This window comes from Drosophila montana, unplaced genomic scaffold, assembly GCF_035044405.1.
Source record: "Drosophila montana isolate Dmon_TW-CO22-7 unplaced genomic scaffold, ASM3504440v1 contig_3122_1, whole genome shotgun sequence".
Classification (NCBI taxonomy): domain Eukaryota; kingdom Metazoa; phylum Arthropoda; class Insecta; order Diptera; family Drosophilidae; genus Drosophila; species Drosophila montana.
In genome coordinates, this window is record NW_026998001.1 from 281050 (window position 1) to 304947 (window position 23898).

A 23898-nucleotide genomic window follows, 5' to 3' on the forward strand; every position below is an offset into this window, starting at 1 on the left:
AATTTAGAAGGTAAGGCACGCATTTATGTTCATATACATTTTTTAGCAACAATATCATGTCTTGATTGCTTAGAATAAATTTAGCACGTAAATTGAGAGCAACACATTCTGAAATTCAAATTCTTTGTATCCATGTAGCTGAACGTAATGTCTCTTAAGCTGAATTTAAATACAAATTGTGACGCAATCTCTCTTCATTTTGTGTCAGCTGTGCGCGACTACAACAATAATCGTTACAAGTAACAGCTATCGCATTATTGCCCATCTCTAATTGCTGCTCAGCTGTTTTGCTGCGCTTCTTGTCTGTGGCATTAGTGCACTCAAATTTGGCGTCCTTTTAAAACGCATATATAAAATAAACAAATTATTATTTTAAACAATTTGAAGCATTAAGTTATACACATTTGGAAACTATCATGTACAACGCAGAATGCATAGCCATAAAGGATATTAAGCCCGGACTGAAAAACATAAATGTCATTTTCATAGTACTTGAGGTGTGCACATGTTATCGATAATCAAATAAGTGCAAGGCCAAACAGTTGTGTTTTATGTTTATGTTTATAAATATGCTTTTCTTACCAGGTGGGCGTCGCGACAGTAACCAAAGAGAACCGTGAGGTGCGCAACTTTAAAGTGGGCGATCCCACAGCCAGTATTAATGTGTCCATTTGGGATGAGCCGGGCAAGCTGATAGCTCCGGGCGATATCATAAGACTGACCAAGGGCTATGCGTCCATTTGGCGGCATTGTCTCACGCTGTATTCCGGCAAGAATGGCGAGGTCTTCAAGATTGGCGAATTCTGCATGATATTCAACGAGGCGGTCAACATGAGCGAGCCCAAACGTGGCGATCCGCAGTCACCTGCGCCACAAGCCGGCATGGTCGCCGTGCCGACGCCCGTTGTGACTCCCGTGGGCGTGGTAGCCGGCGCTGTGCAGCCACCTGTGATCGCAACGCCCGCAGTGGTTGTGCCACCAACAATTGTTAAGCAAGCGGCGCGCGGCGGTCGTGCCGGCACAGCACGAGCTGGAACTCTCAAAGCGGACCGCAGGTGAAGCGGCGAAAGCCACAGGTAAGACAGGTGGACACCAGCCGCCTTGGCCGGCAAAAAGCTTCAAAACGAAATAGTTATTAAAGTATGTAAAAGTTTTATTGCGAATCGTGGACAGACAAAAGTTTATGAAACAATATTTTTTTGCGACGAGCGATTGTATCTGAAAAAATTACATACGTACATACAAAATAATGATAAATAAATATTGTATTTTTTTTTTAAGACAAGAACTAATAATGTTTGTGTGTGTGTGCGCGTGTGTGTGAGTGTGGAATTAGCTTAAGCTACAGCTAGCCGCAACGCTTAGACCTTCTTCTTCTTCTCGTAGTAGGCCTGAATGGCTTTCAGCAGCCAGCCAACCTCCTCGACGGTCTTGATCTGATAGTTGGCATAAGTCTTCAGCGTTGGCAGCTCCGAGACACGGAAAGTCTTGCCAATACCATGCAGCACCTTAATGGCATCCTCGTCGGTGGTATCATCGCCCACATAAATGATTTTCAAGTTCTTGGCCCAATCGGCATCGAAGTGCTTCTCCAGAATCATCTTGGCGCCCTCTCCTGCAAATAAGGCAATATATTAATACTTTTTCAACAACTGATATTGTCATTGGCTTAACATTTGTGGTTAACATTTTGAAATACTCTACTTTATGGTTTGCTCGCTTCTGTTAGTCTTACAGCATTTGCATAACATTAATATTTAATGTTAAGCTTAAGCAAAATCTTTACTATAAATGTGTATAGATAATGTATCTGTATAGATAATGTTAGAGATGCATCCAAAGTTTCTAAATTCTGTTAACACTTAATTATAAAGCAATGTACATGTAAACTGATCCCAGTTCTTTAAAAATAATGTTCTCTCATCTTTAAATTTGTATAAAATATTTCCATTTTCATGCGTTAAGCATTCTGGAGAATTAAATCTCTTGCCAATTAATACAGATCAAAAGTGGTGCAAACAACAAGTTCCTTTTTCTCTTTTTTTTTTTGAAATATTTTGAATAGTTCACTCGCTATATATAAATCCATAACCGCCTGCAGCGCCAAAGAGCCAAAGATTTATCTATGTATATGTATGTTCAGTATCTACTAGGCGTTATTTTTAGGCGTCTGCGTGGGCGTGGAGTGAGCAAATTGTGCTTGGCCTGCGGCCCGTCAAGTAAATAGATGCAAACCACATTTAAAAAGCATTCAACTACACACGCATTTATCTATATCCATATACATATATGTATATACTGTATCATCAGTAGAGCTGCCTTTTGATTATTTTAATTATGCTAGCTTTTGGTTTTTGGTTTGTTATTTGTTTTTGTATCTTGCTGTTGTTGTTTTGCAACCTATTATCGCTACATTTTTGTTTAATTGATGACGCATTAGCATTCGTCTGGTGCCCAACGTCCCGTCCCGTCCCGTCCCGTCTCGACCCAAGTATTGCATTTTTTCCTTTTTTTCAGACGGCACCAACAATTCGGATCTTTTGTTGCCATTTCATAGTATGCGCTTGGCAGGCTTTCATTTTTCACGTTAGAAAAAGAAAATAAATATCTGAGCATCGCTTTGCTCTTTATTTTTATTTTTTTTTGTTTTTCTACTCTTCTGCAATATTTTTTGTCCACCAGAAATTTATTGCTCCCGAAGGCGGGCACAATCATAATTAATTTTCATTTGCCATTCGTAAATATATATATGTATATATTTTTTTGTCTTTTGAATTATGCACATTTGTCGCGTCTCATTGGAAATGTCTGATTTGCTTTCAGCTAGACCAGATATTATTTTTATTTGAAATCTACTTTGTGTCAGTTGCAGTGGGAATTGTTTTTGTGATCTACGCAGATTTTATGTTTTCCGTTGGGCATTAATTTTGGAGAGAGATAACAACAGATGTCGCATAAATTTCAAATTCTAGCTCTATTTTTGCCTAACATTTATAATGTAACAAACGTAATATTATGTCAGAAAGTGCAATGCTATAATTAACTAGAAATAGTTAAAAATTGAATGTTTGTCTTTATTCTTTTGAGTATACATTTTTAATATGTTTTGCATCCGTCGATTTGAAATATCGAAATAAGTTTTCTTTTTGCTTGCCCATAAAATCTCAATAAATTCGAACTTTTATAACTTAAGCAAGACAACTGAATCAAATCTATTCCAAAGGCCCACGCTATATACAGTTTATGTTTTTCGACCGAAATATACATAAATATATTCATGCACATAGACATATATGTATTTTTATCAAGCAACGCATCATTAGCTAAAAATGTTTCGAATTAGATGCGCTTAGCTTAAGCTCTAAAAAAAATAAAAATAAATTTAAAAAAAGTGATCTATTGCTTCGCTATAATTACAAGCGTATATAGACCACAAAGATGGTTTTTTTGTGTATCTTTAAAATAGAAAAAAAACCTCATCTCGAAGGGGAAAATAAAACAAAACAATTTTTCATAAAATACTTGAAATGAAAGCGAAAATTTCTATGAAAAATTGCACGAAATTTGTTAATTTATCATCAGGCTAGTAAATGTTTATATATAAAATCGGGCATATATGTACATATATAGATATATGTATGTATATATAAATAAAATCGTTTGGTGGCGCGCTTTTGACATCAGCTTTCGTTCTGGTTGTTTGTCAAGAGGGGCGAAAAAAAGTAAAAAGCATTTTTGAAACATTTTTATGCGCTGACTGCTGCGACGACTGTCGACATAAATTTTGAGATATATATTTGAATATTTTCTTCGGTTTTGTGTGTAGATCTTTTCTAGAATATCTGAGCAAAACAGCCGCCCACATGCCTGGGTGGAAAAATAAATGCTGGGTGCCCGTGCTTCATAGAAAATAAAGCAATAATTAAATCATCGAAGCGTCGCGTTCAAAATCGAATTGTTTCGAACAGGTGCCGCAGCCGCAGACGACAGCAAATGGGCGGCAACAGTTGGCCAAGATTATTGAAATATATATTGATTCATATATATATATACATATATATATTTATATATATTATAGGATATTGTTAGATGTTGGACTAACCTTTGTCCCAGTTGACGCGTGGCTTGCCCTCCAGAGCGTAGGGCGTCTCGATCAGCTGGAAGCCATGGGACTGGATCAGACCCTTGGCCTCGGCAATCAGCTTGGCCTTCAGCTTATCGGTGACACCCTTGTAGTGATAGGTCACCGAGATCTTCTTGTCCTCCACCCAGGCGCCGGAGCAAACGACCTGTCGTAATAAAATGTACAAAATATTTCTCAGTACTTTGGAATTTCGATTTGGTTACCTTTTCCTTCAGTTCGGCGACCAGCTTGTTGTGCTTCTCCAGCAGCTCTTCGGGCATTTCGATCTTGAACTTCTTGCCGGAAGGATATTCAACCTCCAGACCGTGATTGCCCGCATAGGTGACATTGGGGAATTTCAGATGGTTCTTGATTTCGCTCAGTTCACGGCCGGAGAACACAACCATGAAGATCTTTTCGTTGGCGGCCAATTTCTTGATGTTGATCTCCGTGTCCTTGGGCATGACGGACAGCTCCTCGGTGAGTGGCGCCAGTGTGCCATCATAATCCAGCAACAGGACAACCTGATCCTTGTCGGGCGTGATGAAACTAATCGCACAACGTTAGCCATTTTGGAGGACTCACTCGCATTGCGCGCTGTGCACTTACCCCTCCAGAGCCTTGACGTAGTCCTCCTCCTTTCTCAAGAGTGGTGCCTTCTTTTGCTCAGCCATTTTGCCTCTAGACTAGCAGACTAGTACTCTATATATAATATGATAAATCGCGCTGTATCTACCGGAAACTGTGCGACGTGCTGGACGTACCTCGACCGACTTAATACTAATGCCCAAGGCGCACCAACGCTAGCCCCATGCTGCACAGCTATACTATACCCATCCTATATGTACGAGAACAGACCGAAATGTGCTCTCATCAGTTCTCACGACAACTCTCCCCGGCTGATCGTGGCAACCCTGGTCGCCGCCGCCCGAGACTTGGCTAAGTAATGGTTGGCACGTTATTTATGAGGCATATGCGCATAAAAAAAGCACACACCATATTGGAATCACGTCCATGTGAGTGCTCTATATATATACAAGATCGTGTTCTATATGGTATATATACATATATATATATATGTATGTTATATACATAGGTGGGTGCTCAGCGAGTGGTTGGTGACCGTTGACGATGTCTTTAAGCACCTTCCTCTGAGGTCGTTGCTGTTCTTTGGATTTGCCTCAGTTGACACAGTTTTCAGCGGGCGTTTTTCTTTTGACTTTCCTTGACAGCTGGCTGCCAAAATATTCATTCATTGAACGAATGCTACGAATGGTAGTTGGGATTCCACAAACTGTTGATCAGCTGATCAAGCTTTTTTATTTTACGATTTTTATTGTGGATTTTGGCATTGTAATATAAACAATGCAGATTGTTACATTGTTTATGTTTAGGAATCGGATATAGCCCAGGTCTTAATTGGCTAAACATACATAAATTCTTCTTGATATGCAAATATTTACCTAGCCATAAATTTACACAAATAACCACAATTACTGTAATTTATTGCCAAATATAAGTAGAAGGTAGACGATTTTTATTTATACACAACATACAAAAAGCCAAAAGAGGAAGAGAGTTGACTAGAGCGAGATCATTAGAAAGACAATTTAAATGAGGGAGAGAGAGAAGGCGAGAGAAACAGAGAGAAAGAGAGTGAGAGAAAGAGATAGAGAGAAAGAAAATTAGAGAACGAGAGACACACACAGAGAAAGAGAGACAAAGATACAGAGAGAGAGAGAGAGAGAGACAGAGAGAGAGAGAGATTTAGATAGAGCGAGATTGAGAGAGAGAGGGAGAAAGAGACACAGAGAAAAAGAGAGACTAACGGGAAAACGAGTAATATCATAAAAAGGGCAATTTAATTGAGGAAGCGAGAGAGAGAGCGAAAGAGAGAGAGAAAGAGTTAGAGAGATTCAAGGAGAGATAAAGTAAATTGTAATGAGACTTTGTGCAGGAATTACATTTTTTAGACGCAACACAACTTGTTTTTAAGCCTCTTATAGTCAGAGCATGAAAACCTGTAAAATTGATTGCTTACTTGCATTCATGAGAATCTCAGAGTAGGGTGCTATTTAAAAATATGTTTGTATTATTGTTAGCAGTGCAGCTGGGGCAGGTGTTGATATGATGTAGACTTAGTCTCCATTTTAATAAACATATATAATACAAACACATTTATACATACAAACATGCATTCATTAATACATACATATATAATAAATACATGCTTTCTTATTCCTAAAAATGTTAAAAAAATTTTTTGTTTACCAAATTTATGTGTCAGATTCAGAGAAGTATTTATTTGCTAAATTTATGAGTTTGAACTTCGCATATTTAACTTCGAAAAATCTATCGATAAGATCGAGAAGAGATAGAGAGAGAAAGAGAAGAAAGAGAGAAACAGTTTTTCTTTATAATCAAATATTAGTATATCTACTATATATTTTTAGTTTTGATATCAAAATGAATATATTCATAAGCATATATATGGATTTACAAAAATATAGTTTATATTTTTCAATAAAAACTTACAAAAAAAAAGCATAACCAATTTTAGATTTAATGTAAATGATTAATTTTAACAAATTTGAATAACTTAATAAATTGTAGTTAAATAGCTAGAAATTCTAGGAGAGATAAACAGAGGCTATCCATTTAAACAGATCCGTCATCAGATCCTGTTTGGGCAGTCGGAAATCCGCAAAGGTTTGCGTCTTTGCATCGGCTGCAATGCGGAATGAGAGACCCAAACCCTGGAGCACCTAAACAAAAGAATTTCCAGTTTATTAAATAACAAGTATGAGGTTCTAGTCGGCAGCTCTCGACTAGGGGATACCCTGAATCCTCTTCTTCCAACAGGCGATAGGTATAAAATGAAAGATACTTGATACTTATATATACTTATACTTATATATACTATTCTAGAAGCTACATGTCTAGTTCGATTTTTATCAATTACTTGGAAACGGGGCAAGTTATCGAATATCTGAAACAAACTCAATCTGCGCGGGGACTAGGAGGACCTACAGCTAAAATTTCAAGTCTCTAGCTCTTATAGGTTCTGAGATCCTTGAGTTCATACATATGGACAGACGGACGGACGGGCAGATGGACGGACGGACAGACGGACGGACGTAGTTAGATCGACTCGGCTGTTGATGCTGATCAAGAATATATGTACTTTATGGGGTCGGAGATGCTTTCTTCTGCCTGTTACTTACATTTGCACAAATACCTAATACCCTTTTTACCCATTTTCAATGGGTTCAGGGTATGAAAATTCCTTAAAGTTGTTTGACTGTTATTTGGACATACCCGCATGGCATCCTCATCAGTGGTATCATCGCCCGCAAACACCACAAGCACCTCCTCTGCCCAGGCATTGCCAAATTTATTCTTCAGTATGTAGAGCGCTGCCTCGCCCTTGTTCCAATTAACTGGTGGCTTCGCCTCGATGGCCTCGTGCGCCAGATTGGCACGGAAGCCGTGACGTTCACAGATCTCGATAGCCACCTGCATTTGGTCATTCTTCAGCTCCGCGGGCGTGTCGCGATAGTGATAGGTGAGCGAGACGCGTTTATCCTCCACCCAATCGCCATTCTTTTCCAAACGCTGCCTTAGTTCCTCCACCATGGCCGTGTAGTTCCTCTTGACGTCCGCGGGCAGCTCATAATCGTGACGCGAACCATCCGGATACTCAATTTCGAGTCCGTGATTGCCCGCATAGGTGACCCCCTCGATGTTCACGTGCGCCTGGACATCCTTTAACCCACGGCCCGAAATCACAGACAGAAAGATTTGCGGGTGCTTGGCCAACCTGTGCAGCAAGGTCTCCAGCTCATCGTCCATTTTCGTCTGGCTGGGATTGTCCGCAATGGGCGCCAAGGTGCCATCATAGTCCAGCAGTATGGCCAGCTTGGCGTGGGAGCCCAGGTAACTGGAGAGAACATATATAATATGAGCTTTATTTTACAAATTTACTGAAAATGTTAGGCATTGACTTTTGATAATGAAATATAAATGTGGGATTGAAAATATTTAACAGAGGTTCAAAATGAAGAACAATTTAATATGTTAAAATAATTGTATAAATAATAGCGATTTTACAAATTCATAGTCCAAAAATGTAACTTTTAATAGTTCGTCAAAAGTATTACAAATTTTTTGGCAGTCAAGAATTTATTAAAAATAATAGGAATTGATTGATTTTATGTATAGAAATATCGATGATTGGTTGAATATCTTTAGCAAAGGTTCCAAATGTAGAAAGTTTTTTATAAAACTTCAAGTATTTATTAAAAATCATAGAAATAGATTGATGATAAACGAATATTATTGGGATGAATGACAATGAACTATAATTGGTAGAATGAAAATCTTGAGTAAAGATTCTAAATGTATAAAAATATAATATGTAATAGTTATCGTATAAATAACAACGATTTTAATAATATATATTTTAATAATACATATATGGAAAGGATCCCAGTCCTTAAACATTGTTCAATTAATGTGTACTAATTAGTTTACATTTTATTAATTTTCAATTTGTTTTCAATTCAATAAGAAGGCAATTGTTTCCCCAGTGCATATGGTTTTTGTTTTTTATTTTGTCAAGATTTGTATAAAGTATAAAGCGAAAATACTTCAACAAATGGACAAAGTACAAGTCTGGCTATTTCTAAACATCTTATTTGTTATTGCTTACGAAAATTGAAAATAAAAGTATATAGAATAGAAAAAAGCATATCGGTTTACTTAATATCACAGTTAAAAGGATCAACAGAAAATAGAGCTATTTTTATAAAACCGATTTTGCTTTAGATAATTCTGCCCATGCTCCTTAATTTCAAGTATATTTATGTTTTAGAAAACCTTTGAAACAATATAATTATATGAGCATAAAGCTGTTTGGCTTAAGGCTGCTTGACAAGACTTAATCTAGTCACAAATAAACTTATTTCTTTCGAGTGCAAATTGTAATCTTTGTGATATTGCAGTTGCTTTTCTCTCAGTGTATAGATTTGCTAGCTTGACTACCTAATCCGCCTTATCGTCGGCGCTCATTACATGACTTCCTCTCGCCGGCAAGGTCATATTGATAAGAATGCTGATGCCATCTCACTTACCCGGGCAGACTCTGTTCAAACTCCTCCAATCGGCTGATAACTGGTGCAATTTGTCTCTCCGGCATTTTGTCAGCTGTTCTTGTTGTTGCTGTGTTCCACACGAGACTCGAAATGAGTTGCAGATATAAGAGCGGCACTTGCACTGGTGGCGATAATTTTCAGAGAATATATATTTTGTGGGCTTAGCTAATGCTAATGCTGTTGTCTCGGCGACGGCTCAGGGTGCACTGTGAGTAGCTGGGATAGCGCAGTTTGCTTTTTAAATCGGCGAGGTTCGATGATAGTTCGTCTGGGTTGATAACGAATATCTCGCGCTCAGCTCAAACAAGTTTCTCGATTTTCGCACTCGCTCTCTTTCACGGCCTATGGCTTTCCGACTGTCTCTAATCAAGCCCTGAACTTACACTACTTGAGAATCTGAACACTGTGCGCTTCTGTTGCCGCCGACTTGAGTTTTTATAATAATTTCCACAAAAACTGTTTCGCGCATTGTTTTTTCTTTTTGTTTTTGGGAAAACAAAGGCGACGCCTTCCCCCCAGCCCCGACCTTACGTTCTCTGGCTTGTCTCTCAGTTCCCCGGAGTACGCAATGCATCATGCGTTGCCTGCGTGGCAGTTGCATGCTCCCCACACACAATGGGGCATTGCGCCCGCGCCCCAAGTTCGTTTCGGCAGAGCCATTTAATCCGTAATTTCGTTTTTAAGCATAAATTTTCCAATTTAATAACGCTCATAATTTTTCCATTTGTCTTATAAATTTTCCTCCTAACCTAGCAGGGGGTAGCTAAACAGGCAGGGGTTACCCATGTGCCTGTCTGTCCTGTCCCAGAAGTCTGTTCAATTGTTCTCTTCACAGAAGCATGAGGCGCATGCACTAACTGGTTTTGGCAGGTGTTATCTAAAAATAATCATAAAACTCAACAAATTTCTAAGAAAGGTTTCCGTGTTGTTTCAATAAGAAATATGGTTAGAAAAGGCTAGCAAAACTTATGTTTTGCCAAAAACTTCTTAAATAACTCATTCGCTGACCTCGAAAAAAAATACATTAATTATATTTAGTAACAAACAAAGAACAACGTTTAATGACATTGTTTTTAAGGCATTGCACTTTAGTCAAATATTTGTTTAATATTTATATTTATTGCTACACGGGCTAAATACTAGCAAACATAGATTAAATACAGTAATTCCTTTTATTTAAGGATTTTGATTGTTTAAATGAACACATTTTTAGATCTACAAAAAATTAAAAACTATGCCAAAATAAGATAAGAAAATCACAACAATTTTGATCACATTTCTAATATAATTAGTTAATATAGAGATATATGTGCATAATCATAAATCCCTACCCCATTTGTAAAAAAAATGTTCGTGTTGTTTCCATAAGAGATGTGGCTTGATATAAGTATTAGGAGAAAATTGCAAAATTATAAGAATTTTTTATCTGTTTACTTTTAGATGTATTTAACTTTAAGCATTTCCAATTTATTGATCTCCGGACTCAAGACTCCACATACTCAACAGGTTTATATTTGTCTATTAACATATTATAATTTACAATATCTGAAGAGCTTTAAGTAATATCGTTTTCTATATCAAAACTATGTAATGCGCCCTTACAATTTTGATGAATTATTAGTTTATTTATGAGTTACGATTAGCTATAAGCTTAAAGTGCTAATAATGACGACATGATTTCCTGAGGTATTCTAAAAGTAGCACCTGTCTAAAATTAGAATAAACTATATGCGGGAGATTCCCTATAAAACATAAGCGGCAGGCTTATGGACGTCATGCTCTAATCAGGAAATAATTGATAAAAAACCTGACCAGTTCGACTGAAACTCCACGCCAGCTGTGCCCCATGGAGCACAGTGGATCACGCTGTCTGCTTGGGCTGCACGAGTGCCAAATCTGTCTGGAGCATGCCATAAGCGCATGCTCATGCTCACACAATCCGCAGACCGGGAACCAAACTGTTTGCTCACGATATTTGACTGCAAAGGCGATAAATACGCGCATTTATTGGAGAGCCAAAGCGCCTAATCTAAAACAAACAAGTTGCTTTCCATAGAAGTAAAGATAGGTATATCTGCAGCCTCGGGCTGTCGGGTCGCCCAGTTAGTCATAGCTCCTCCTCCGAGTGCTCCTTCGGGCAGACAGCTCACTCTGAGTGCTAATACGAGTTAATTACAATTAAAAACACGAGAAATTCACGTTGTCAACAAGTGTCTTTGGCCTCCGTCGCATTTCAAATATTATCACAATCAAATATTGTTGACATCGATTTTTCCATTGGCCATTATAAGAAAATTTGCTACTATTAATCTTAAGCTATTCAAATGTTGTTCACTCACTTGTGATTGCTTTGATTAGTTGTCGCTATTTTTGGCTTTAAATATTTAAATGTTCAACTTTGTAAGCGGACAACGTAATTTCTATTTGTTCAAGTCAATTGGTAAATATATTTTCTAAACGATCTCATATGTTTTTGTTTTCTTCCGATAGCTTTCGCAGAGCTTTTTTTTGCAAGAATATCTGTTTTCCAAACGATCGGGCACCATAAATAGAAAAATCCATAAACATAAAATACGGCGAGAGAGCGCAAGTGCCTAAATGGCTAAGTTTAAGTGCGCACAGTGGGGCAAAATAAAGCAAATCCGTAAAAAGTAAAAATCTGTGAAATTAAGTTCGATTTATAAATAATCGATCTTGCAAACAACTTATTTTTTTTTTTATTACGATCTTGCAGATATGTTAGGTGAAAAGTTTTCCATATTAAGCTATATGATATGTTGGTAATTTCAAAATTCAATATTCAAAGTTTTGTTAAGATATTTTGAAAACAATAAGTTATTCAGGCTGTAATACAATTTTGATCCATTCTTCCTTAGCTTCCTATATTATAAACTAGTTCGATCCGGTCGTTTCCGGCTCGGACATGGCTTAATCGACTCGGCTATTCTATTGATCAAGAATATAAATATTTATACAAATTAAATGCATGTCTACAGCCAAATCTAATATTGGTTTGTCCAAGGCCAGAAATCACTTTCTGCTTACATTATTTTCGGCTGGCATTTAGGTAAACAAGTTGTTTACTAGTACTAAGTAAATCATTCTCTCAATATAATAATGCTGTTTTTACTTTCTGACATGCATTACCCCAATCATCCAAACGATCTCTCAGATCGGTTTATATAATCACCATAACTTTGTAAATTTTTATGTTAGACCTAACAGTAGAATAAGTTGTTTTGTAAATATTTATATAAGTTTAATTAAAGTTGTTTCCATAATAACAGTAAAATTTAAAAAAAAAAAGCTTTACCCCAATGTTATAAATAAAAGACTTTAATTCGTGTTTATAATTTAAACAGATCTTAAGGGACAAAATGCGTGTAGCATGCTTTCTGGCGTCAAATAGTTTTTTAAACTCGCCGCGCTGTGTTGCACTCATGTTATGTTTATACGATCCTAAAAGTATGCTAACATTTTTTAACTGAATTTCGAATATACTGAATTGTGTTGTTAGACTTAACTGTAGAAAATGTTGTATTGTAATTATTCATAAAAGTTAAATTAAAGTTGTTCCTTATTAACAGTAAAATTAAAAATAAAAGACACAAATTTCAAAATTAAAACAAAAATAATTAACTGAATTGTGTATTGTGTATATTGATTTTTAATTTTGAATTTAAAGTGCAATAATTGTAAATAATTACTATTAAAATGAGCAAAGCTTTTGCAGAGGGCTAGAATTAGAAACGAAGTATTATTTGATCTTATGGATTTATTAATATATTTTTTTATGCAAAGTTGTATTATTTTCTTTGAATTCTTTAGGCCAAATATTATATTAAAATATAAATATACGCATAATTAAATATTTAAATATAATTTTAGTTGTATTTGCTTTAAATTCGTTAACCCAATCAAACGTTTTATATTGGAATATGTAAATATATTTATACACATATTTTCTTTTTAGTATATGATTTAATATGTTGCTGTTGATTTGTAATACTCTTAATGAAATAAATAGATATAGTTCTAAGCTTCTTAAATTCTACAAAGCATTGTTAATTATATTGAATTAAATAATTAAAAGACTATTCAATCAGAGCAATTAGACAGAGAAGCAGCTCAATTAAGAACCAGTTTGTAGCTTTAAGATTGGTATATTTATTTGTACACTGGATAGATATATGTAGATATATGTATATAGACGAAGATTAAATACCCTTGTAAACATACGCCATAAAGTAGCTTTTATAAAAAAAAAACTTTGTTTTCGATAAATCAGTTGTCAGCTGTCCGATGTTGATAAGATTTCACTATATAGGGGCAAGATATTTAAACAAAAGTTAGTTTATACAAAAACATAATTTTTGATCTTCAAGTTGAATACTGATCAAGAATATATATACGTCACAATTGATGACAACTGATTTAATGCCCTCAACGATGCAAACTACGCGTATTATTAAGTCTTGATCGTGAAGAGCATATTAAGCCTTAACTGCAGATCCGCAAAACTGCATATTTTATGTGGCTTTAAAAATGACTCACATCTGTTTTATGAATGCAGCTAGTAGAACATCTGTAACCAGTTGTGCCTTCAAGCGAACTGGGGGCAATCCCCTCGATCTATATACCCAGACACGCCTAAGCGTGCTACTCTTGTGACGTTTTAATACAAACGACGCTGAATTAACAATCAATACCAAAATATCTGCCCTGGGCCTTGCTTATAAACACGCGACGGGTCGTTTGACGCTCTCAGACGCGTTTCAGTTTCACAGTCAATCGGACAAATTCTCAAATTCGGCTCTCGCACACAAAAATATGGAAACTTCCCATTTATTCGGTTGGTTTTTTGTTTTAGTAATTGATAACAAAAAAAAAACTTGAAATCAAATAGCTAATAAAATTACCGGTTGCAGCTTTGTTTTTGCTAATCGCAGGGGTTAACGCCTATCCGCAATTCGCGAATTGGAATGCACGCAGCCCCGACGATCAGCTGCTGAATACATTCATCAGAGGGCAGCCGATTGGACCTTCCAGCTCGACGACAACGCCACAGCCAACAACAGCATCGTCCCGCGTCCTGGCCTGCATCCAATCCTGTCCGGCGACCAGCGAATATAATCCCATTTGCGGCAGCGACAATGTTAACTATTATAATGCGGGACGTTTCGACTGCGCCGTTCGCTGTGGTCAAAGTAGGTCTTTTTTTGCTTACGAATTAGCCAAAAAAAAAATTAATTGAATAACTTTTATTTTTAGATATTCGTCGTTTACACTTGGGAATCTGCAGCACAACGTAGAGCACAGCTGAATGGGAATTTTAATTCTTCCAGCAACTAGTCTGTTCCACAATCTACAGTTCAATGCTTAATGAATGACCTTTAAAAAAATATGTGAATAAAAACAAGCGAGCGCTAATTACGCGACGGTGCTTGACCAACTGATACCCTGTACAAAAAATAAATAAAAATACCTATACATATAAATCACTAAGTCAACATTTTGGCTAAACTCGTTAAATGCGGAGAGAAAAATATCTTTGTAATTGAAAATCAAAATTCTGCGGTGGACAATAATTTACGAGAATTTTATTTTAAATTTCTGTATTACGTAATTACAATTATGACGAATATTAAGAGTAATGTGATTAAAGCCTGATTTAAAAAAGATTTTATAAAATCATTGTTTAAAATTAAAGTTCTCTTGTTTTAACTGAGGAATAGATCGAATGTAAGGAATAGATCTAATGTAAGTTGTAGCTACTACAATAAGTTACATTTTGAACTTGAGTCGCAAGTGCATACCCAACCAGGGCCATTTTATAAGGTATAACAAACAGATTAATCAACTGAGATTTCAATGCTCACACTCTCGCATTATTCGCCGCTAGTCTAATGTGTAAAAAGCCGATGCCAAACAGTCGTAGTCGAAACGTTTCGCTGTTTGCTGCGTTTCAAGTGAGAGATTTACAAAAAAAAAAAAATAATACACACAAAATGCTGAAACCAGGGCTTTTTCACATAGGCCGTAAGTCGAATATTCCCACAATTTATGTAGTTTACATATGCTTTTACACGTATACAGTTTTGTTGGTGGTGCTGGGCCAAGCGCTGGCCGTTGACTACTCCAATCCCAAGTCGCAGGTGGAATATATAAGTGCGCAGCCAGGAGACAAGCCCAACATTGTGCCAATAACGCGGCCTCCGTTGCTTAACCAAACACCGCCGCCGCCGCCGGGCAACTCCAAGAATTTTGCATACAATCCCAAAAGTCAAACCTGGACAAAGATTGATGCGCACGATCCACAGCCGGATGAAGATACACTGGTCTGGAATCAAAGCAATGATAAATGGCTTACTAGAGTGCCAGGATCTTAACCAAGAACACGCAACAATATTCGCGAACACGCACGCAAGTTTCGATTAAATCAACACGACACGCACGAAAATTTATATCTCAAGCAAAGTGTTAATCAAATTATTTACTTTTATTTTATTTTCGAAATCTTATAGAAAATGCATATTTATACACACTGTTTATTACGCACAATGCTAATAAACGATTGAAAATAAAAATGTATCGATAAATACCTTTTATTCCTTTCGAAATATATATGAAAAGTATATTGGTAACATTTAAATTGATTTTAAACCAATACAATATAAATTATTTTTACCACACTCTAAAATCGGAATAGGTAATAATATAGCTGCCATATAAAGTAAAAAGGGGTTTCCAAAAATCGTTACACATAGTTTGGGTCTTTTACCATAGATTTAATTAATTATATAGTCCAGCGGCTCATATTTAACGTATTTTTATAAACAAAAAATCAAAATGAAAATGACCATTTTTTTATATATATATTTTTTTTATTAAGCTTTAAAGTCAGAAATTGGCGTATAATGTTATTTTTTCTCAATTTTTCGTTAAGCTACAGAAGTATTCCTGAGCTATTGATTTTTTTTAATGCTTTGAGGACTTGACACATTGGTGTTAAGGTATTTGAAAGAATGGCAAATATATATAAACAATAAAAGTTTTGAAAATATTTTTAAGAAACCTTTCTTACGAAAAATATCTAGCATTCCACTTCGGTTTAAGAAATCCCGAATCTATAAAAAAATATCGGCTTCTTCAAACGCGGTTAGAAAAAATGAAATTCGGTTGCATAGTGTAATTGAGCATATATAATTATGTTTGCAGCTATTGCATATATTATACTTTATACGATAAATACAGCTACATAGTATACATGTAATTATGTCAGCGATGATGACGCAGAGTCTCCGTTGTCGAGGCTGTCGTGGGCGTCTGCTGTTGCCTCATGCGGCACAGCTCGTTGGCGCTGTAGTTGAGCTTGCGCAGCGCGGTCTCCGCGAATTTATCGAACTTGGTTGTGAGCTGGGCAACCTGATCCTTGAGCACTTGCAGCTCGACGCGCCAGTCGTTCGGCTTCAGTTCGTGCTCCTGGCGCAGCTGTTGTGGCACATTTGTAGCGGAGCGCGGACGCAGCAGCTCGTTTATCTGGAAAACCTGGGTCTTTGTCGCGCACGGAGTTTCGAGTTGTTGTCGTTGCGGCGACGCTTTGGACTCCGCCTTGGAGCCCGCCGGCTGGCGCTGGCGCACACTGCGACTGAACATGTGGTAGTTCTTCTCGAACTGGCGCCTTCGCATGCTCATATTACGATCACGCCGCTCCGCGACCAGCTTGTATATGTTCAGCTTGATGTCCTCCGGCAGCTGGGAGCGATCGCGCGGATCATTTGGACGCACCGTGAACTGCAGGCGGTCGCGCGAGGTGCGCAGCAGAGCCTTGCGCTTGCAGTAGTCCACAAGTGGGGCATTGCGCAGCAGCCTGGAAAAGAAGAGACTCTCCAGGCGCGATATCAACTCCGCCTGCCGCACCAGTCGGTCCAGCGTGGCGGACACCTGCAGGCCCTGGATATCGCTGACGGCCAGGCCCAGCATCAGGTTGGTCAATATCACCGTAACCAGCAGCACGAAGGCTAGGAAAATGATATGAGATGTGACTGGAAACTTCACCGCATAGTCGCCATAGAAGATATCCTCGAACTCCAGCTCGCCGGACATCATGGTGAAGGACTTGAGGAAGGACCATGTTATATTCTCAAAGGCCGGATAGTCGTTGAAGAGCACCGCGAAGCTCAAGCCAAAGGCAATCAGCAAACAGATGTAGGCCATCAGGAACTTGCCAAAATTGACAGCGACTGCAAACGAATTATTATTTCAGTTGCTGGAAAAGTTGAACTTCTGCTCATACCCTTGGTAAACATTTGCACATAGACGCCAAATATGGGAAAGCGACCCACCAGCATCATCAGCTCCAGCCAGACCAGTAGAATGACCACCGCAGCCACATGATGCTGCCACATGGGCACAGCCAATAGATCGCCGGTCCATAGTATTTCCGGTGTCTGAAAATATAAGAATGAAGAGTTTATTTTTGGGATCCCAACTGCGCAAATATTACAGATTTACGAAAGAATTTTCTTATCTATATAAACCCTTTTATTATACAAATCCAATTACAATAAAAAATATATTGATTATACTCGAATTTTAGTAAAGGAAAGTTTTAGAGCTTAAATTTGTACGGCTTGTCTCTGTTCTAGTCTTTAAAAAAATGTTGCCATAATAAGAAGTAAATGAAAATTTGTATTAAAGAATTTTTTCAATATAACTGCAAAAACCTTAAGAGTTTCCAAGTTTCGCTACAATAATTGAAAATATTGAGAGAATAATATATTCAACAATTTTTTGAAAACAAAAGAGTATTTCAGACAAGAACTTGATTTTCGACAGATCGGGGAATGATGGTAAACTATTCCAATGTAAAGTTTTTAATATTTATATTAAGGCTCTATATTTGTTGGGTAATAAATAATTTTATAAAGGCTCTATATTTGTCGGGTAGTTTCTATGAAATGCATGGAAGGGAATCTGGCTTATTCAGAAAACCATTTCCTTTTGAATATTCTTAATTAAAGACTTGGGAATTGAGCTTTGAATAAAAAAAATAATATTTGCTTAAGTATAACAGTTTGTAGATTTAAAATAATCGTAAAAAGTTCGCAATGGAAGTACAAAATGTCGTTCATAGAGAACTGTATTTATGTTTCGTATTTAGAAACTTTTGGGATTACAAATATTTCTTTAAAAAATAAATTTGGGTGACATAGTTTGTACTTTAACTGAGTTCAACATTCTCGTTTTTTTCCCTGAGTTGGTTGGCTATTTCGCTCAACTAATCACGTTGATCAATAATATTTAAAGTATTCTATTTGATACACTGGTTTTTACGTTAAGTTTCCTTTCTATCAATTGGAGTACTACATACCACACATAGAAGCACACCGAAGACAATGGTCCATTGTAGCCAGTTTTCCCAGTACTTGGCATAGCCGTGCAGGCCGTGCGCCATTTGGAAGAGCTCCTTGCAGAGCAGCATGAGATTCAGGACGATCACAAAATAGCCAATGGTGGTCACATAGCCGGGTGCCAGACACGTCTCACCCTCCTTGCAGCAGCGCACATAGACACCGATCACGAAGAGGGTGAAGAGCATCACGAAGCAGGTGTGATAGGCGAGGCTCATGAGGAAGAACTTGCGTATGCGGCGCCACTTGAGGAAGAGAAAGGTTTCGCATAGCGGATGCATAAGTATGCGCTTCTGGCCCACTTCGATGAGGCTCAACATTAGCTCCGCCTCGCCCTTCTCCGTCGACGAGCTGGGCACAAGAAGATGAAAGTCCAACTTAATTTGGCAATCGACATCCCCAATCTCGTGATCATTCGCCTTGATCGAGCTGTCCAGCTTGTGCATTAGCTTGGGTATTATCTCCGGACAACGCCGGACAATGAATGTCAGAGCCGTTGTGTGCCCGTCGGTGCGAGCAGTCAGATCTGCGCCATTTTCTGTGAAGTTCTGAAGTTAGAAAGAATCGGAGGTTATGCATATTACCCACCTATAAAGATGTAGACACAGCTGCTGAACTCGTTAAGGGCGGCAATATGCAGGGGCGTGTATCCATAGTCATCCGCCTTGTTGACATCGGCACCGGCCTTAAGGAGCGCATTGCAGCAGTCCAGGCAACGCGACTGCTTCACGATGGCGGCATGCAGAGCGGTGCGCCCGTCCCGATAAACGGCATTCACATTGGCGCCGTGCTTCACCAGAATCTCCACGCTGCTTAGCGACTGGGAGAGACAGGCCAGGTGCAGTGGCGTCTGCTGGCTGGCATTGCGACAGTTCACATCGGCGCCGTGCTCCAACAGCAGCTGCACACATTCCGCATAGTCATTCTCGGCGGCTGCACGATCGCCAAAATGTCAGTTTGCTTACTTCAATGTAAATCCCAACACCGTGCTTACCCAGGTGTAATGCCGTCACCTTGCCTTCGCCGAACTGGGAGCGGACGTCGGCATTGTGATTCAGCAGCAGCTGCACGCACTTGGTGAATCCGGATGCGCAGGCGGTATGCAGCGGTGTCTCAGTGTACACCTGCGGTGTATTCGGATCGGCGCCATATTTTAATAGAGTTTCCACACAATCGACCGCATCGCCGTCAATGGCATAATGCAGGGCCGATCGCCTGTTAATGCCAATATTGATATTCGCTTTCCGTCTCAGCAGCAGTAGAATACACTCCACGCTTTTCGAACTGAAATTATGAGAGATTTGCATAGTTCGATTTTGTCAGGTTCATTGTAAAGTTCATGTCAATTCTTGAGCGGTTAAATTTAGTGTTATGCAACATTATAAAGAAAGTTTACAGTTATATTCACAATCTAGTTGAAATTATAAAGTTTAAAATCTTTATATTTGTAAACATAAAGATATATATTTTGTGTTTAGAAACAGTATGAAGGGCTGTACTGAGATTACAGAAATGCTTTTCATTTAGTCGCATAAAAAAATGTACAATGAAGATAAGGTCCCGTCTAACTTTTGGCTCTCATATGCAGCTAAGATGTAGCTTAAGTGCTTTGTCTTCAAAAAGGTGTCAACGCTTATTTATAATGTAGACAATGTGCCTTGCAAATATTGACACTCGGATTAAATTGGGATAATCTTTACATATGTTAATACAAAATTTACCCAAGACTTTGTTTATCTAGGTTCGGTTAAGAACCTGACCTGGATCTATCTTTGCCTTCTAATCGAGAACTAAATAAAATAAATGCGATATGTCGAGGACTAATTTTAAATAGTTCTATGATATGTCAAAGCGCTAATGAAAAAGAAAAGCTGCTTAAACATTTCTTCGTGTGTATTGCTTAAGAGTCTAGAGATTTGAAAAGCCGTAAGAATATTGCGTTCATATTTGGACTCGATTCACCTGGCAGCGCAATGCAGCGGCGTCACTTCCTTCTTGTCCTCCCAGCGATTGGGATCCGAGCCACGATCGAGCAAAACTTTGGCTATGGCCGCATTCGCGCGACAACAGGCAAAGTGCAGCGGGGTGCGACCGCGGCTATCTGAGGTATTTGGATCCGCATTGTAGTGGGTCAACAGGTAGATGATATTCTCGACGGAACCGTAGATGGCACAGCATATTAGCGCCAGGTTGCAATCGCTCGGCTCGATCATTAGCTCTGCAGAGCAGCGGAAAGTAATAAAAAACTTAATTGCGAACTATTGCCAGACGCGCTCTCACCCAGAAAGCAACCGGATTTGACCATGTCCAGAATATGCGTGCCATTTGGGACCGCGCACAGCGTCTCCTCGATCTCCTGCGGCTGCCAGAGCACCTGGCTCTGCTGCTGGCGTGTGAAAATCTCATGGGCCTCATTGCTGAAGACGGCATCGCTGTTGGCCTCGCTGGAGATGCTGCGCTTATCAAACAGCAGATCCATATCGACCGTCTCGCTCTCCGACTGCCATTTCAGATCGTTTTCCTGCCAAGACAAATAAACGAACCAGAGTACCGGGCAGAGATGGGTGTACGGCGGGGGGATTGGTGGGCACTTACGATGATGGAAAAACGCACATTCTCCATTCTGTTGATGTGTGTTTACACTTTTGTGGCCTACAAAATAAACTAATTGGTTGACCATACGGAATCTGGCCACAGCATTAACATCATATGTGTCCGCCAGCTCATTCATGCATTTGCCATCTCATGCCACATACATTTTCCGTTCCCGCCTGCAATCAATCTTTTGATCTGCCTGTCGTCATCAACGCCACAGATTCGCAGTTTCTTTCTGCCGACCAAGTGGGTTGCTCTGTTTTTCTTGCTGCCTTTCGTATATGGTTTGTTTATTTGGAAATCTCCAAAATATTGAATTGTTTTTCAAACCGAAGCACGCTGTACGTGCAATTTATTACACCTCCGCCCCTCCTGCCTTGTCGATCCCCTTGCTGCTCGCTGGCTGTTCAGTTTTTCCAGCACTTCTACGGTTATTCGCGTTCCGTGCTCGACGAGGTGCTAATGTGAACTGGCTGTGGGAGCTGTCGGATCGAAATGCCTGCACAACATTTTGCCTCATATATATTTTCTTTTTTTTTGTGCTGTTGTATACCCTGTATTTATTCAAGCTGAGCATAAGAGAGAGTATAATTAAGTTCAACATTTTTCAATTGAAGAAAGTATCTCTGATTCATCAAAATTAATTCGATCGATTATTCACCCATTTCTTGAAATCTAAATGTCTGTATGTAATTGTAGAAATTTAATAATATTAATAATAGTTTGTTATAAAATAAAAATTCTGTATATTAACGGAACCATCCCGCGAATAACGATTTATACTACAAAAAAATAAATAAGATAATACAATATATATTATCCTTTCTGACTAGAAACCAGGGTATAGTTTCCTAGAAGAAAGTTAGAAAGTGAGATGGGCGAAGCACGAATTTTCTTATGTGTATATGTTTACACCCCAACTTGAATAGCTTTACCGCAACTTTTAAAGAGCTTTACATTCTAATTATCCAATAATCAGTTAAATAAGTTTCGTCTGTATTCATATTCGTATTTATATTCATATTCGTATTTAGAGTTTTTGGGGTTATAGACAAAGGATGCTTTAAATCGATCGTTGTTCCCGCAGTACTAGGGCTTTTCGTAAAAGCCAGATGGAGGGAAGAGATTCTACTCTCATCTACCCTTCTCTTCTGCCGTTATCCGTGTGTTTAAGTTACAATAGATGTGAATTAGCACATTTTTGTTCTTTCATTTGAATGCATTATGTGAAAGTAGAGTACAGTGGAAGATAATAATGAAGACGCAATGAGGTGTCAGATGTGATTCATTCTATTTGCTTGGGAAACTAACATTTTTGGCTACGTTCATGTTATGCCCTGTTTATGGCTAGGGCATCCCCAGCAATTGGCTCGTCACAAGCAGCTCTTAATTTCGTCTGCTGTCCAGTTTAACAAAGAGATCGTTTTAGCCTTTGCTCTTAGCACTGTGAGATGAGCAAAGTAGACCTCAACTTTGCGCTCTTTGGCATGCTACATGCGTTCTTTATTTGTTCGCAAAGCTTCTGAAAGCTTCAAACTAGCGGGTGCCGTAAATAGAAATGGCAATAATCAGAAATCTCGCACAGTGGACTAATGGAAACACTGGGATGGCATAAAGTGGATAAGAGAATGTGAACAGCGGGTTGAGAAATGAATAAAAGGATATTTGCAGATCACTTTACTTAGATAATTCTCAAATAAAACCAATAACAATTATATATATCAAATAATTCAAGTTTTAATGATTAAATTCACGTTTAGGTTAGTTGATTTTCACTGTAAAACTTCCATCTTAAAATAACAATTAAAAAGATTGCCCAAATTACATTTATTGTGAAACTCCATCGAAACATGTCAATTATAATGAAATATATCCATATTACGGACAAATTAAGATTTTCAACATTTGTAAACACAAACTAAATGAAGTATTTTTTTTTATACAGCGCACAAGATCCACATTTATCAGAAATTCTTAAAGCATGTCGAATGCTTTAAGTGATTGGCGACCTTGACTTTGATATTTGAATGTATCATTAATTTTTTTGGGGTCTTGCGGAAACTACAACGGAAATTGTGTACAAGTTTAATAAATTATCGTGCTAGCTTCTCTCTATGAAAATTCAACACCTCGCACAAGCTGATGTATTAAAAAGTTTTCATCTTTGCAAATTAGTTGCTGAAGCCGCAAACAACGCGTGGACGGGGCAGATGAGGAGCACACCTTTTGGCTGTTGCTGATGCGTAAACAACATGAATGCAAAGTGACAGGCAGCTATGACGACGCTGGCATTTGGCCGGTGAGGGTTAAAGGTAAGGGCCCAAAGGCGACCACCGGTGGGTTAGATAGGGTTAAGAGCAGGGGGGGGGGGGGGGGCACAATTGCCTCGGGCAGTCAAGCGTAATGAATGCACACACGCAGTGCCTGCCAAAATTAATGCTCACCCCGTTCCGAGGGGCGAGGCAGTGACATTCCCAACCTGTTGCCAATTGAGACACGGACGCACAGCCGCTTGTCCAAAGCAATTAGTGACAGGGACCCGACGCCCACAGCTGATTAACGGCGCCTTAAGAGAATGTCCTAAAGGCTTATACCCTTTATCCTAATAATAAAC

General features: G+C 38.4%; 6 protein-coding genes across 6 annotated transcripts; 3 read left to right on the forward strand and 3 right to left on the reverse strand.

The window, feature by feature from the left end:
• The first annotated feature begins 291 nt into the window (after positions 1-291).
• LOC135430979 (SOSS complex subunit B homolog) lies at positions 292-1277 on the forward strand. The gene is made up of 2 exons (XM_064685839.1): positions 292-497; positions 586-1277. The coding sequence occupies exons 1-2, from the start codon at positions 417-419 to the stop codon at positions 1057-1059; spliced, it is 555 nt and encodes a 184-aa protein (XP_064541909.1). The 5' UTR covers positions 292-416; the 3' UTR covers positions 1060-1277.
• LOC135430977 (uncharacterized) lies at positions 1133-4914 on the reverse strand. The gene is made up of 4 exons (XM_064685835.1): positions 4733-4914; positions 4348-4672; positions 4103-4289; positions 1133-1615 (listed from the first exon to the last, which is right to left on the reverse strand). Exons 1-4 carry the CDS (start codon positions 4795-4797, stop codon positions 1362-1364), a joined length of 831 nt encoding a protein of 276 aa, XP_064541905.1. The 5' UTR covers positions 4798-4914; the 3' UTR covers positions 1133-1361.
• A 1770-nt stretch (positions 4915-6684) lies between these two features.
• Positions 6685-9621, reverse strand: LOC135430958 (trehalose-phosphate phosphatase). Its single transcript, XM_064685800.1, has 3 exons — positions 9256-9621; positions 7442-8063; positions 6685-6888 (listed from the first exon to the last, which is right to left on the reverse strand). The coding sequence occupies exons 1-3, from the start codon at positions 9318-9320 to the stop codon at positions 6754-6756; spliced, it is 822 nt and encodes a 273-aa protein (XP_064541870.1). The 5' UTR covers positions 9321-9621; the 3' UTR covers positions 6685-6753.
• A 4417-nt stretch (positions 9622-14038) lies between these two features.
• Positions 14039-14774, forward strand: Kaz1-ORFB. The gene is made up of 3 exons (XM_064685801.1): positions 14039-14128; positions 14205-14483; positions 14548-14774. The coding sequence occupies exons 1-3, from the start codon at positions 14107-14109 to the stop codon at positions 14586-14588; spliced, it is 342 nt and encodes a 113-aa protein (XP_064541871.1). The 5' UTR covers positions 14039-14106; the 3' UTR covers positions 14589-14774.
• Positions 14775-15194: 420 nt separating this feature from the next.
• LOC135430951 (uncharacterized) lies at positions 15195-15867 on the forward strand. Its single transcript, XM_064685791.1, has 2 exons — positions 15195-15315; positions 15373-15867. Exons 1-2 carry the CDS (start codon positions 15198-15200, stop codon positions 15663-15665), a joined length of 411 nt encoding a protein of 136 aa, XP_064541861.1. The 5' UTR covers positions 15195-15197; the 3' UTR covers positions 15666-15867.
• A 407-nt stretch (positions 15868-16274) lies between these two features.
• pyx (pyrexia) lies at positions 16275-21783 on the reverse strand. The gene is made up of 8 exons (XM_064685813.1): positions 21285-21783; positions 20970-21210; positions 20652-20907; positions 19684-19973; positions 19278-19622; positions 18650-19227; positions 17573-17726; positions 16275-17519 (listed from the first exon to the last, which is right to left on the reverse strand). Exons 1-8 carry the CDS (start codon positions 21309-21311, stop codon positions 16555-16557), a joined length of 2856 nt encoding a protein of 951 aa, XP_064541883.1. The 5' UTR covers positions 21312-21783; the 3' UTR covers positions 16275-16554.
• Between the last annotated feature and the right edge of the window lie 2115 nt (positions 21784-23898).

Coding starts and splice junctions, on each gene's coding strand:
- Kaz1-ORFB (XM_064685801.1), top strand. CDS start 14,107: ATGGAAACTTCCCATTTATTCG. Junction 14,129..14,204: donor GGAAACTTCCCATTTATTCG/GTTGGTTTTTTG, acceptor TACCGGTTGCAG/CTTTGTTTTTGCTAATCGCA. Junction 14,484..14,547: donor CGCCGTTCGCTGTGGTCAAA/GTAGGTCTTTTT, acceptor TTTTATTTTTAG/ATATTCGTCGTTTACACTTG.
- LOC135430958 (XM_064685800.1), bottom strand. CDS start 9,320: ATGCCGGAGAGACAAATTGCACCAGTTATCAGCCGATTGGAGGAGTTT. Junction 8,064..9,255: donor TTTGAACAGAGTCTGCCCGG/GTAAGTGAGATG, acceptor TGTTCTCTCCAG/TTACCTGGGCTCCCACGCCA. Junction 6,889..7,441: donor CTGATGAGGATGCCATGCGG/GTATGTCCAAAT, acceptor TCTTTTGTTTAG/GTGCTCCAGGGTTTGGGTCT.
- pyx (XM_064685813.1), bottom strand. CDS start 21,311: ATGGAGAATGTGCGTTTTTCCATCATC. Junction 17,727..18,649: donor TCGGTGTGCTTCTATGTGTG/GTATGTAGTACT, acceptor TTATATTTTCAG/ACACCGGAAATACTATGGAC. Junction 17,520..17,572: donor TGTGCAAATGTTTACCAAGG/GTATGAGCAGAA, acceptor ATTCGTTTGCAG/TCGCTGTCAATTTTGGCAAG.
- LOC135430977 (XM_064685835.1), bottom strand. CDS start 4,797: ATGGCTGAGCAAAAGAAGGCACCACTCTTGAGAAAGGAGGAGGACTAC. Junction 4,290..4,347: donor TCGCCGAACTGAAGGAAAAG/GTAACCAAATCG, acceptor TTATTACGACAG/GTCGTTTGCTCCGGCGCCTG. Junction 1,616..4,102: donor ACGCGTCAACTGGGACAAAG/GTTAGTCCAACA, acceptor CCTTATTTGCAG/GAGAGGGCGCCAAGATGATT.
- LOC135430951 (XM_064685791.1), top strand. CDS start 15,198: ATGCCAAACAGTCGTAGTCGAAACGTTTCGCTGTTTGCTGCGTTTCAA. Junction 15,316..15,372: donor AGGGCTTTTTCACATAGGCC/GTAAGTCGAATA, acceptor ACACGTATACAG/TTTTGTTGGTGGTGCTGGGC.
- LOC135430979 (XM_064685839.1), top strand. CDS start 417: ATGTACAACGCAGAATGCATAGCCATAAAGGATATTAAGCCCGGACTG. Junction 498..585: donor TCATTTTCATAGTACTTGAG/GTGTGCACATGT, acceptor TTTTCTTACCAG/GTGGGCGTCGCGACAGTAAC.